Raw genomic sequence first — 13,114 nt, forward strand, 5'->3', positions numbered from 1 at the left:
GTTCTTGATAGAGTCAATGTTGATTCAAGTTGGATTCTCTAAACAACAGTTTGAATTACATAGATACTTTTTGCAACCACGAAATCCGATCCGATCAGTTTCTGCAAATGGCGCAGATTATACAGTTCCACATCCAAGCAAAAAGGAAAAGTCTACTTCATCGCCAGAAGCAAATTACATTTTCCCATCCATGACCAATGAAGCATCGGTACTATTACCAACATCATCTTCTTCGTCACTTTTGTTCAACAAACCTCTCCAGAGCCACAAAACTTGCAGGAACCCGCCATTTGCCACATTTAGAAGAAACACCTGCGCCGGTACTGGGAGACCATAAGAGATGAACTTAACAGCAGCAAAGAGGCAGCCGATTCCGATAAGGTGCTTTTCGAACCCCTTCTCCTCGGAAATGGGAAGCACTTGCTGCAATGTCTCTTTCAAAATGTCGGTAACTAAGCACCCAACAAAGAGACCAAAAGGTATAACCAGTTCTCTGTTCTTGGAGATCGAAAGTATGACATCTGAAAAGAAGCTCAACACAAAGAAAGCAATGAGGCACCATTTGAGTGCCTTCTCCCCAAGAACAAGCAGCTGCTTCAGAGCAATGTCTGCTGCTCTCTTCCATGGAAGCTCTTTAACTGGGTCAGGTATGGTTTCCATAAGCTTCTCCTTCACAACCTTGATTTGCAGACCCGGATTGTGACCCTTATTTGGTTCACCGAATTGGGCCATTGATACTACTTTGGTACAACTTGTCTGGAAGGGTTTGTGACGGAGACGTAAGATCAAGCATTTCTGGGGTTGAGAGGGTTTGGGTTTAGAGAGATTAATCTGAAACAACAAGCAACAAGAAAATATTGAATTAAAACCAATTAGGCATGTGACATTAGAGTGAAGGAGAAGAATAGTACCTGAAATTTTGGGGTTGAAGACGAAGGCGATGAAAGAGACGCTGGAAACGCCATTGATGCTGTCTGGGTTGCTTTCCTTTATCTACTGTGTTTTCTCCTCATTCTTTAGGGTTTTAGTGGGCTGATGCAAAATGCACATTTCCATTTTCCACTAGATTCTGACTAGCATGTCAAAATGTACTGGGCCTTGTATATAATGCATAGTTCTGAACTTATGATTTAGTAAAACGAGCTCTTTCTGCAGATCTTCTTGGGCCTGCCCGTGTGAAAACTTTTTTTTCTTTTTCTTTTATGTAAGTGGCTCTAATATTGTGATTATGTTCAAAGCTCTACTAGTCTTTAGCTTGCCCTTCCGTATGGAGCGTGACAACAAACAAATAGACACCAGGACACTTGGGAAGAATTTGAATAAAACAGGTCGGATAATTATTGGAAATCGTGAAGAAAAAAAATCAATATTTTTGAGTTCTATTAAATGGAATACTATTTTGAAAAACATATATGCTTTACCAACAGTGAGTACATGACATGGACGAACTTGAATGAAAATAAAGATGAAATGGTTTGACATGTTTAGACATCCCACAAGATCACCTTCAACTATGTTAACACTACATTTTCTTGAAATTCTCTTATGAACTTGTTACTTATAGAGCATAATTTTTAGAATGTATTCGATTAACATATATAACACTGAAACCTTAAACAATTTTTTTTGTTAAACCTAGACAAAGGAGGACATTTATTAAAACATAAAACAATACAGCCCCACGGGGGACCTAAACCTTAATCCAAAAAAGTAAATATGTAACATGAGATACAAGAGAAAAAACCTCATATCTACAAGCCAGTCATACAAAAGATCAGAGATTAGGAACCGGAACCTCGAACAAATATTTTTATGTAATTATTTTGTTTATTTTAGGAAAAAAGATTGCATTGTGATTTTTGAGTTCTGATAATTCGAGAAATGTTTAAAAATCATTATTTGAATGTTGAAAAATTTTGGTTAGGAAATAAAAACATGCGATTTTGACAAAAATCGTGTGCTATAGTCCACAATTTTTTTTGTAAAAACCATGGTCTTGAAATTATGTTCCAATTTTTCACTAAAATTAGGACTTAACTGTAGCTAGTAGATAACGTTTTCATTTTCTTTTTCATCTTGAGGATAAATAAAAAAGTTTATTTTTGATGTTATATATGTCTGTGCTCAACTCAATCATTGTCTCCTCATCAATTGGTTATTTGGTTCAATGAAGTGAAAGGTACAATTTGCATCGTCCATCTTCTTTCCAACTTCACCTCGTAAATGGTATAATGTGCATCATCGATCACACCCCTCTACAGTTGCTTGCCGTCTTTTTACTATTATGCTCTGTAAACTCATTTTATTATTCTAGTAGTATATACAGAGAAATCACTTTTTCAGGTTCAGCATGCAGCACGACAAAGTAGCAAGAAATTTTCATGTTAGTGAGTGTCATTATCACTGTATATTCAAATCAACTCAGGATATTATATATCTTGCTGCAGATTGCTCTGAATCTTCGATATATGTTTCTAAGGATTTGAATATCTACAGAGGGACAATTATTTGATTATAGAATGGAAAAGTTGAGACATAAGTCGTCATTTGGTTCTTGTCTTGGGCCTCAATCACGGATGTTTCTGGTGTTTATATTCTGAATCGTCATCAAGTTGACGGAAATTACAAATATAAATGATATAGATGTTTATGTGGCACTACAAGTCATTTTTGATATCTTGGTTTTTCTTCGAGGACTTTTCTGTTATGCTTCTTCTTCGTTTGGGATATTCCTTTTAACTTTACAGGAAGAAAGTAGATGGATATATATATATACAAGGCTAGCTAGCTTAGTTTTCAATTCATAAGCCTCAGAACTACTGGTAATGTCTCCTTAATTTGTTTGCTGGAGTTTCTGTATGTCCACTATATGCTTATTTATTAAATAGTAATTGTAATATTCTATATAGATGAGAGGGGCTGACTGTATTTTATCATCTTACAGAAGGGTTTTACATATCTTAGTGATGAGATCAGTTTCAACCATTTGATCAAGTACCTAATACCGTACCCTAGTTAGTAATTTTTTGTATTATACGCGAATAAAACACGTAATTACGTGTTTTTCAAAAATAATTCAGTACTTTGTATTTTTGAGAGGGACTCGTTAAATTTTCCGGATTTTTGAAGCCAAAAGTATTATATAAGTACTATATATGATTTTTACGTTTTTTTCCGTATTTTACACATATTATTAAACAAAAATGAATATAAATTAAAAATTTTAATTATCTAATTAATTAAAAATATTTTGCTGAAATTTTCAACGAACTATTTGATAAAATGTCTGAATAATACACGTATGTATTTTTCGCATACTATACACGTCCGATTTTTTTACTAACCACGCCTGATACATATAGATGTCTACACACACATATCTTTGGAAGAGAATTATTATTAAGTTGAAGTGTTTAGTGTTCCACCCTTGGATGTAAATCTGAGGGTTATTGAGTATAAATTCTTTGGTCAATTGCTGACCAGGTGAACACCACTGTATCTTTGGATTTCAGTGTTTTTACATCACCAACATTGATTTAATTACATATTCATGCCTTCCTGGCTCCTTGGTGTCCATGATTCTTAGAAGTGACCTAATTAAGGCTATTTAATTAGGGATACGCACTCACACACACACAATGACACAATCAATTATCAGCTAGCTAGGTCATGTGGTGTAAAGTCATAAATAACCTCACTGATATCTCACATGTACATGGACAATTACAATTGAGCTGGCCGGATGTCTTCCTTGCACAAGGTTCCTTCCAATTTTGTGAACCTTGGTATCTTAATTCACCTGTTTTTGGGCCACAACGGAGATTAGAAGAATTCGTCTTCTTTGATACTTACGTTCAATAAATTTTTCTTGTTCAATCGAAATTTATTGAGGAAGAGGAAAGCTTATTGTTTTCCAATTACCAATCAAACCGATAACAAAGTTAATTACTAGCTAGCTATATATAGATTATAGAATTAAACATTGCTAACTACATGAAATCAACCCTTACAAACTTTATACTTAACTTGGATTGGAGAGTTTGGTCTTAGTTAATGGGACCAACATTTTGATTCTTCAATGCCAAGCTTGATGAAGCAGCTAGCTGGCTACCAATTTCAAAATATAGATGTCAACCCACTCCAACAAATCATGACATATAGCTTACCAAACATTACTTCAAAGTATGTTGCAATGTCAACACAGAGTAACTACTTAAATCCACATATGAACTGTAATCGACTATTGTCCTCGTAGCAGTCAACCCGAAAATAAATGAGTTCCACATAACATTATATGCATTCTTAAGCATTTATGCATAGGAGGCCACTTCAATTAGGTTTAGGAACTTGGTTGAGAAGAGCTAGCTAGCTGGAAGTAATAATAAACTAAGGTGGCAGTTAAACAATAATCTACCTAGATTAAATCTATATGCTAATGAATAAGAAACTGTCTGCTGTATATATTCATCCAAGAAATTAAGAATATACTGTTGTATGATATTGATTGAAGCTAATTAATTAAAGACTTGACATCCATGGCCAAAGCACATGCATGCAACTCTCATCGACTGACTGAATTGATAGTTATTGCACTTAATCGGAGCTTTGTTAGGTAACAATCTCTTTCGATCGAGCTCATTTGCACATGGCTTTTCGAAGAAAGAAAAACTCTTCAGGATCATCATAGAATGCATCGTCTTCCTGAAGAAAAACTTCCACATTATAGATACCATCGTCTTTCTGTTTCATGCCATGCATTCAAGCTCTCCTAAAGTAACTGTAGAATTACAAAAGAATGCATTCATCTTCACTTTCCCACAACTAATACTTATGAATTGGTCTGTCAGTACATACCAGACAAATCTACACTGTTTGGTTAATAGTACGTTATGACTTGTGAGTATATAGTTGTGGCTGCTGATCATCAAGGCAGTTCTACATAGAGAGGGTAAGGGCCGTCTACCTATATATAAGCATGTAGCTGAATCTCGATCTCCCAGTACTGAGATAGGGTTTCACTACTTCCATTTTCTTAGCCTCATATAAAGAAGAGACCAAGAGTGTATTAATCTTCAATGTTTGAATCCTCAGCATGAATTGCATAATCAGAATATCAGATTAACATAAACTCTCTAGAACAATGCATTTTATAGACAAGAAAAAAGATTATTTTTACTAGAATACATTAATATATAAGAAAGTTGGAGATGATATACTAACAGCTATAGTATAGTCCTGGAAGCTACAACGATTAGCGTGCATAAGTGCATGTTCCAGATATATATATTATTCACTTTTAAAGCATATTACTCAGAGAACATGCTAATTCCAAGAAGTTAACTAGCTAGTTGCCAATATCATCCTATCGGAAGGTTTCGAATGAACATTGTGATCACCAACATAACTATAAAAATGCATGCTTAATTACAAGAAAAACGCATACCCTTTTCCTTCTTGTTCGTTACTTCTTTCAACAAATGCTAGCCGATCCCCACTGTTAAATAGTAATATTTCTTATCATAGGACTTCAAGCTGCAAAACCCTAATTCAACAGTAACAAAGGAATTAGGTCTGAAAATCTAATCACATTATAGCAAATTAGATCGATCAAATAGCTCACTCAAAATGCACCCATTGTATATAGCAACCCTGAATATATCAATAGAACAATCATGGCACATCAAAAACAGACCTAAAAATCAGATGAATATTAGGGTTTACTTGGGACTATTGCTACAAAATCTATTATTACATTAATTAATGTACACCATCATGACTTTATTGTACCCCATCCCCAGGGTAACTACCGCTGAGATTAGCGCATTGATCTTGAGGCATTATCATTCTCTGCATGGCTTCATGATAGTCTGAGCCTGAGGCAGCTAGAGGAGGAGGATAAACCAGCTGCATCTGATCACCACTCCACCCAATCGTACTTTGATCACCATAACTAGTACTAGTATTAGTAGTACTGCTAATCGGTCTATCATTCATCATGATCATGACGTCTTCACTGTATAAGAACTCCAGCCCATCTAACTTTTCTGGATCAATATTGTACACCATGTCCTTAAGCTCGTTCGACAGAAAATAGTTACTACTTTGCCCTCCTTGAAACATGTTCACAGCACCACCATATCCAGCATTATCCGCGGGGTTGTTGTAATGGTTCATTTGTGCAAATTGGCCCGGGTTGCTGATATTGTTACTGGCTAAAGCCGCAATCAGGCTAGCAGATGAGTGCATATTGGCTTCCGACTCCTCGTGATAAATCTGTTGAGTTGAGCTAGGAAATTGATCAACTGGGAGTTGAATATCGCCATTCGAGGAGTACACATCTTGGATATTAGGTTGAGCAACATTGTCGTGATGATCTGAATGAAATCTTCCTCCGAGCTTGATAAGCAGTTTTCGGATAGACGCATGGTCATTGAAAGAAGGTACTACTACTTCTTGGTTTGGTGATGAGTAATTGGGTATCGATGGTACTTGGAGCACCGGTAGCTCGGGCCAGTAAGGGTTTTGGCTAGCTGCTGCCACAGGATTCACCATGGAATTATTGTTCCCACTACTACTACTGATGATGAGACCTCTTTTGACAATTTCTTGCTGTTTTAGACCTGCAGCGGATCTACGCGCAGCAGCCTGGTGTTCCTTGCGGTGCTTTCCCAGAAGCTTTTTCTTCAGCCTTGTGTTCCAGTAGTTCTTTATATCATTATCAGTTCTTCCAGGCAGTTGTGCTGCAATTATAGACCACCTATATACATAGGTATACCGAGTATCCAAACAGTTAATTAAAATTAATGGCCCAATAGTTATACATGTGGTATATTTGAATCAATTAATTAGGGCTAGCAAAGTACCTGCTTCCAATACTTATATAGAGGCTGCAAATTAAGTTGTCCTCTTCTTCAGAAAACCCTCCATGCTTGATGTTCGGGCGCAGATAGTTTAACCATCTCAGCCGGCAGCTCTTCCCACATCTCTTAAGCCCTAATTCACAGAACAAACAAACTTAATTACTTAATTTCATGCCACAGCTAGCTAGGTCAGGTAACCTCTAATTTCATATAAAGAAACTATATATGATTGAGAAGCAGAAAAGCATACCGATCTTTTGGGGCAAAGCAATCCAGTTACCACCAGTGCCGTGTAGTTCAATATACGACTTGAGCTTGGAATCTTCTTCAGGTGACCACGGCCCTCTCTTCACGTTCGCTTTGTCACAACAAGGAGCTCTCCCCATCTTTTATTTCTTTCGAAGAGATCAACCTTGATCCAGACTAGCTAAACCAAAAGATCAACAACCCAGTACTGTTATGAACATATGATGAGAGGAGGAAAAGATAGCTTGCTAGAGAGAGATTATAAAATGGTGATCAAATAAAGGGGATAAACATGGTTCCCGGAATAAGGCCAAATGGAATTTAAAAAGGGTGTGGCAGAAAGCAGAGAAAGTTGAGTGTTTTGAATAGAAAATTGGGAGAAAAGGAGTGTGCCAGAATGGCTGAATGGGAGAAGCTAAGGATTTTCTTCTTGTCTTTCTTACCCTAGAATATCACTTTTCATTTATACCATCAGATATCCAGGGGCTGCTACCACCTGATTAATTTTCTTTTCTTGGAACTACAAGTCCAACAAGCTCATCCTCACCATCCATCTTAGGCTGGCTAGTTCTGTATATGGGGCATACTTTAATAATTTGAACATTATACATAATATTGTATATATAATTGAGACATATGTCTCTTTGCCTTTCCAGTATATATTATTATCTCATATACACTAATCATACCGTATTATTATATTAATTAAATGTGTTGAGAATCAAGGGAAATTTAGATAGAACGCCTGGTCGGCTGGTCATATGGTTAGGACTTAGGAATTCTATGCTAGCTTATCAGTTATTTTGTACCTTTCGAGGAGGAGTGATACCTTCACCCACCCTGTGCGTGCCCTAAAGTCACCAAAATGAACTTGCTCATAAAACCTATAATAGTGAAACTAAGTTCAAAATTTTTATATAACACAGTTTTCTCGTAAAACAATATGATAATATATGTTTGTAATCTTTACGAATTATGATCAATAGTTTAGGATGATTTTGATTCACAATTTACTTAATATAAAAAGGCTAGCGATACTGATGGCAAAGTGGAAAAAATGACCCATGTGTGGAAAAACGTGTCTTGCGAATTTGTGATCTTAAAAATTGTCTGTGGGTTGGTTCAAGATGAATTGAGTAAATTTAAACAAAAAAATTGATAATCAGTAATCTAATGATTCATGAATCGTCAATTAAAACTATATAACATGTCGGATACATCAAATATATATATATATATATATGTGTGTGTGTATATATATATATGTATATATATATATATATATATATATATGTTGATCTGCATCGCTAGGACTCTAGATCTCTAGAAGCAAAATGACAAGCCGTTAGCTAAGATTGGAAACAAAGTCGAAATTAGTACGTTGATCCTTTTTGGTAGGTGACCAACAAGAGAAGAAGAATGCGAACTAAAGAGAAACCAACTTAATGGTCGATTATGACGGCTAGTTTCTACGATCAACATCAAGTACCAGGTAGGCATAGGAAGCATAGGCCCTAAACTGACCTATAGTAGTGCCCTGGATATTTAGTTTTCGCTACCAGTGGAAAAGTATGAATTTGAATCTACGTCTTTATGTCAACGAGCAAATTAAACATGCGTGTAAGTACTACAAATCTATGCAATTTTCACCATTTTTTTTTACTTCTGAAATGATCAAATTCAAGACATTAGTATTGTTATTAAGATGCAATGTATGTGTCGAAGTTGGGAGCTTGCTAGTGTCAAATCTCTGGCGTCACTTGCTTGACCTTTGCTTTGTAGCTCGTCAATCTTCGATCTCGATCTCTCTTTCTCTGTCATTGTTTTGTTAGTGCTTGACAGTCATGCATAAATCTCGCAGCCATAAATATCAAGCAAGCTAGATAGGTATTTCAAGAAGTAGTGTTTAATTTGTCTGCGCTGTCTCTCTTTTGGGTTTTTGTCTAAAAATGTTTATAGCTACTTGGCTAGCTAGCTCATCCATTTATATATGATCTAAGCATGACTCCCTCAAATTTGAAATTTAAGAATTTTTGTATTTTTATCATGTAATTTAAGGATCAAAGCCATCCATTCTCTAATTTGCTATTTCCATAATGCGTTGAATAACTATTATAGAAGAACAAAGCCATACATTCTCTAATTTGCTATTCCCATATATTTCTCTTTTGTATGCGTTGAATAACTATTATAGAAGAACAAATCCATCCATTCTCTAATTTGTTATTCCCATATATTTCTATTTTGTATGCGTTGAATAACTATTATAGAAGAACAAAGTTGTTCAATAAGTCACGACCAAACATAACATATCTCTCTCTTAGTTGTCTAGATATATATTTCCAAACTTGAATGGACCTACATGTTTGAACAATATCCATGAAGTAGCAAGTACTCTTTTTTTTGACAATCTTAATTATTTTTCTCATTCTGTGTACAGCTAGCTAGTTACCTCGAGGCAACTTCTTTCTCATTAGCTTTATGGATTTTCTCATGTTACATTTTACTACAACTTTTCAAGCCCTTTCACACGATTATATGTTTGGCTTTTCATGATCATCAAATGGGAACCCTAATCAAAACTCACCAAATTAAGTTGATGTGTTCTTATGTCAAACTAAATAATTAATTGATCAATGCATAATTTGTCACGTACGTAAGCTGTAAGCATGCATGACCTAAGAGTTATTCGGGACCTGATTAGTTTTCTACGTTTGTCATGTTCATAATCGTAGGGGGGTTTATACGTTCCTGTTCAGGGTTTGATTTCCATTTGTACAAGTATAGCTATAAATATCCTTCTGTGGACAGTGGACACAACTATATAATTGATTTCCATTAGCTGATGGAGGCCTGCATGGTTACCCTCAGGATTTAGGTGAAGCAAATCTACGAAGATTAAGACTTTTTAGTATATTGAATTATACCTCTTTAACTAATTGATATAAAAATTTATTTAACTTAGTGGGTGAATGTATTCCGATCAAAAGACTAAAAAGTTTTTTCTTGCAATTGAGAACTAAGATCGTATTATGAATAACCCAATAATAAAATACCAAAATTCATTAGATACATAGAATTAACAATACAATTACCTATGAAGAAAATTAAAACTTCAATATTTGTTATGGGAGTTTTTTACTGATGACTTGTTCATTATCAATTGTACATCATTTTTTATTTTATCTTTCATCGGAGGATTTTTCCGAAGTACTTTTAGTCGGAAAATGTGTCTCCGCTTTTATAGATGTAAACTCTTTTGAGACTATGTTGGAGGCCATAAGTTCATGCCTAACCCGCCTTGGCGCAGGGCCAGCCCTAAAGCTAATAGTTGAAAATGAGACGAGACGTACTGATTTTAACTACACCGGTATGCTAATGATGATGCAAACCAGTGTTTAGTGAAAGCAAGAAGAAGCAGACTAACAGTCGATCAAATGAGGTTGAACCTATAAACATTTTATATATGATGTGTTATAAGTCAAACAGAACAAAGGCAAAGAGAAAGTATGGGAATTTCTGATGTATCTTGATTAATTTATCCAAAAATAGAGTATATATACAAAGTATGCAGAAACCTAATAGGAAAGTGATTACCTAATTACATCGTAATATACTCCCCCTTAACTACATAACATTCTAAATAATTACACAATCCTAATTACATAACAACTGCTACAATCAAGGGATACAATTAAGGAGTGACTCACTCAAACACTCCTCAAGTTGGAGCATACAGATCACGTATGCCCAACTTGTCAAGTGAGTCATAAAATGCCCTACTAGAAATTGCCTTTGTGAGAATGTCTGCCAACTGCTCCTCAGAATGTACAAAGGGAAGAGAAATAATCTGCTGATCCAACTTCTCTTTAATGAAATGTCTATCAACTTCCACATGTTTGGATCTATCATGCTGGACAGGATTATGACCAATTTCAACCGTAGCTTTGTTATCACAAAACAAGGGCATGGACTTTTTCTGTTTGAATCCCAAATCCCTCAACAAATGTCTCAACCATAACATCTCACAAACTCCACGGGCCATTCCTCTATATTCTGCTTCAGCACTAGAGTGGATCACCACTTTCTGCTTCTTACTCTTCCAAGTAACCAAATTCCCACCAACAAACGTAAAGCGGTAAAGTAACCAGAGGTGGATCTCTTGTCAGTTATACAACCTGCCCAATTTGCGTCTGTATACCCCAAAACGTCCAAATGCCTATGCTTAGAGAACACCAGCCCCCTGCCTGGGGAAGACTTCAAATACCTCAAAATTCTAATCACAGCTTCCATATGAGCCTCACTAGGATTATACATAAACTGACTCACAACACTAACCGCATAAGCTAAATCTGGTCTAGTGTGCGACAAATAAATTAATCTCCCAACTAACCTTTGATATCTGGCCTTGTTTGTGGGTACCTGATCCGGATACTCAGCTAACCGATGGTTCTATTCTATAGGTGTATCAGCTGGTGTACAATCAAGCATACATGTTTCTACTAACAGATAAAGAACATACTTTCTCTGGCTCAACATAATACAATATTTTCCTCGAGCAACTTCAATCCCCAAGAAATATTTTAAACTCCCCAAGTCTTTCATCTTAAACTATGCAGACAACTCTCTTTGCAACTTCCTCATCTCCTCAAAATCATTACCTGTCACTACCATGTCATCCACATAAATAATTAGAGTCGTGACTCTACCTTTCTGATGCTTAAGGAATAGAGTATGATCAGAGTTGCTCTGCCTGTATCTAATCCGTTTCGTAAACGTTGTGAACCGACCAAACCAAACTCTTGGGGACTGTTTGAGGCCATATAGAGACTTCCTTAGATGACACACCACCCTAGTCCTAGTGGAAGTACCATACCCCGGAGGCAAGTCCATATGGACTTCTTCATTCCAATCACCATGTAAGAAGGCATTCTTAACATCAAACTGTTGAAGAGGCCAATCAAGATTAGCTGCTAGAGACAGAAGTACCCGAATTGTATTGATTTTTGCTACTGGGGCAAAAGTTTCATTATAGTCCACACCATAGTTCTGGGTGTAACCCTTTGCTACTAGCCTTGCCTTATATTTGTCTACTGAACCATCAGAATTGTGCTTCACTGTATACACCCATCTGCACCCAACTGTTTTCTTTCCAGGAGGTAGTGATACTAACTCCCATGTTTGATTTTTCTCAAGTGCATCCATCTCCATGACCATTGCTTTTGCCCACTTCTCATCCTTCATTGCATCCTGCACTTTATTAGGAAGTGACACAGAAGATAATTGATTCACAAAGGCTACATATGGTTTAGACAACCTATGAGTAGACACATAATTAGCTATAGGGTATTTGATCTTAGCACACAAAATTGGTTCATATTTCTTGGGAGGCTGACCACGATTGGACCGTTCTGGTAAGACTCGCGTTTGAAAATGTGTAGAATCAATTAAAGGAGTAACACGATTAGACAAAGGTGGGTTATAGGACAAAGGCAAACTACTACGTACCTCAGATGAAGATTGAACAGGGGAGACCACTGATGGAGAGAGAGACCAAACGATTAGGGGCTTCATCTTGAAGGGTAGAGGATTCAGCAATTGTCTTTTCTATCTCGGAATTCACAACGCTCTGTTCGGCAGTTTCATTTTTTGTTTCGGAATTCACAACACTCTGTTCGGCAGTTGTATTTTCTGTTTCGGAATTCACAATGCTCTATTTGACAACTGCATTTTCTATTTCAGAATTCATAATGCTCTGTTCGGCAATTGCATTGTCTGATTCGGAATTCACAATGCTCTGTTCGGCAGTTGCATTTTTGCCGAGATCGAAGGTTGGAAAGGGAAGGGTGGTTGTGGTGGGAAGGTTGGGCTCATTGTCACTGAGTGCAGAGGTCGTTGGCCCTGTTTGGTACTGTCCTTCATAAAAAACACATTGCTCACCCTGACTATGAGTCATAGAAAGTGGAAAATAGCATGTATCCTCATTGAATGTCACATCTATAGTGACA

The 13,114-nt window shown here is 36.4% G+C and overlaps 2 protein-coding genes across 3 annotated transcripts; both read right to left on the reverse strand.

The window, feature by feature from the left end:
- Positions 1-4: 4 nt before the first annotated feature.
- LOC112171998 lies at positions 5-1,057 on the reverse strand. 2 transcript variants are annotated; one of them, XM_040508651.1, is made up of 3 exons: positions 912-1,057; positions 216-831; positions 5-180 (listed from the first exon to the last, which is right to left on the reverse strand). In XM_040508651.1, exons 1-3 carry the CDS (start codon positions 963-965, stop codon positions 158-160), a joined length of 693 nt encoding a protein of 230 aa, XP_040364585.1. In that variant the 5' UTR covers positions 966-1,057; the 3' UTR covers positions 5-157. The 2 variants fall into 2 exon arrangements, with proteins under 2 accessions (XP_040364585.1, XP_024164922.1); XM_024309154.2 differs by having other exon boundaries at positions 5-831.
- Positions 1,058-5,616: 4,559 nt separating this feature from the next.
- On the reverse strand, positions 5,617-7,526 carry LOC112172973 (transcription factor RAX3). Its single transcript, XM_024310512.2, has 3 exons — positions 7,111-7,526; positions 6,864-6,993; positions 5,617-6,757 (listed from the first exon to the last, which is right to left on the reverse strand). The coding sequence occupies exons 1-3, from the start codon at positions 7,244-7,246 to the stop codon at positions 5,779-5,781; spliced, it is 1,245 nt and encodes a 414-aa protein (XP_024166280.1). The 5' UTR covers positions 7,247-7,526; the 3' UTR covers positions 5,617-5,778.
- Positions 7,527-13,114: the final 5,588 nt, after the last annotated feature.

This window comes from Rosa chinensis, chromosome 6 (assembly GCF_002994745.2).
Source record: "Rosa chinensis cultivar Old Blush chromosome 6, RchiOBHm-V2, whole genome shotgun sequence".
Classification (NCBI taxonomy): Eukaryota; Viridiplantae; Streptophyta; class Magnoliopsida; order Rosales; family Rosaceae; genus Rosa; species Rosa chinensis.

Bases quoted from the DNA above. Each gene is read 5' to 3' on its own strand.
- LOC112171998 (XM_024309154.2), bottom strand. From the start codon at position 965: ATGGCGTTTCCAGCGTCTCTTTCATCGCCTTCGTCTTCAACCCCAAAA. The intron at 832-911 runs GTACTATTCTTC...TTGTTGTTTCAG, and splicing joins CTTCAACCCCAAAATTTCAG to ATTAATCTCTCTAAACCCAA.
- LOC112172973 (XM_024310512.2), bottom strand. From the start codon at position 7,246: ATGGGGAGAGCTCCTTGTTGTGACAAAGCGAACGTGAAGAGAGGGCCG. The intron at 6,994-7,110 runs GTATGCTTTTCT...TCTGTGAATTAG, and splicing joins TGCTTTGCCCCAAAAGATCG to GGCTTAAGAGATGTGGGAAG. The intron at 6,758-6,863 runs GTACTTTGCTAG...CTATGTATATAG, and splicing joins TATATAAGTATTGGAAGCAG to GTGGTCTATAATTGCAGCAC.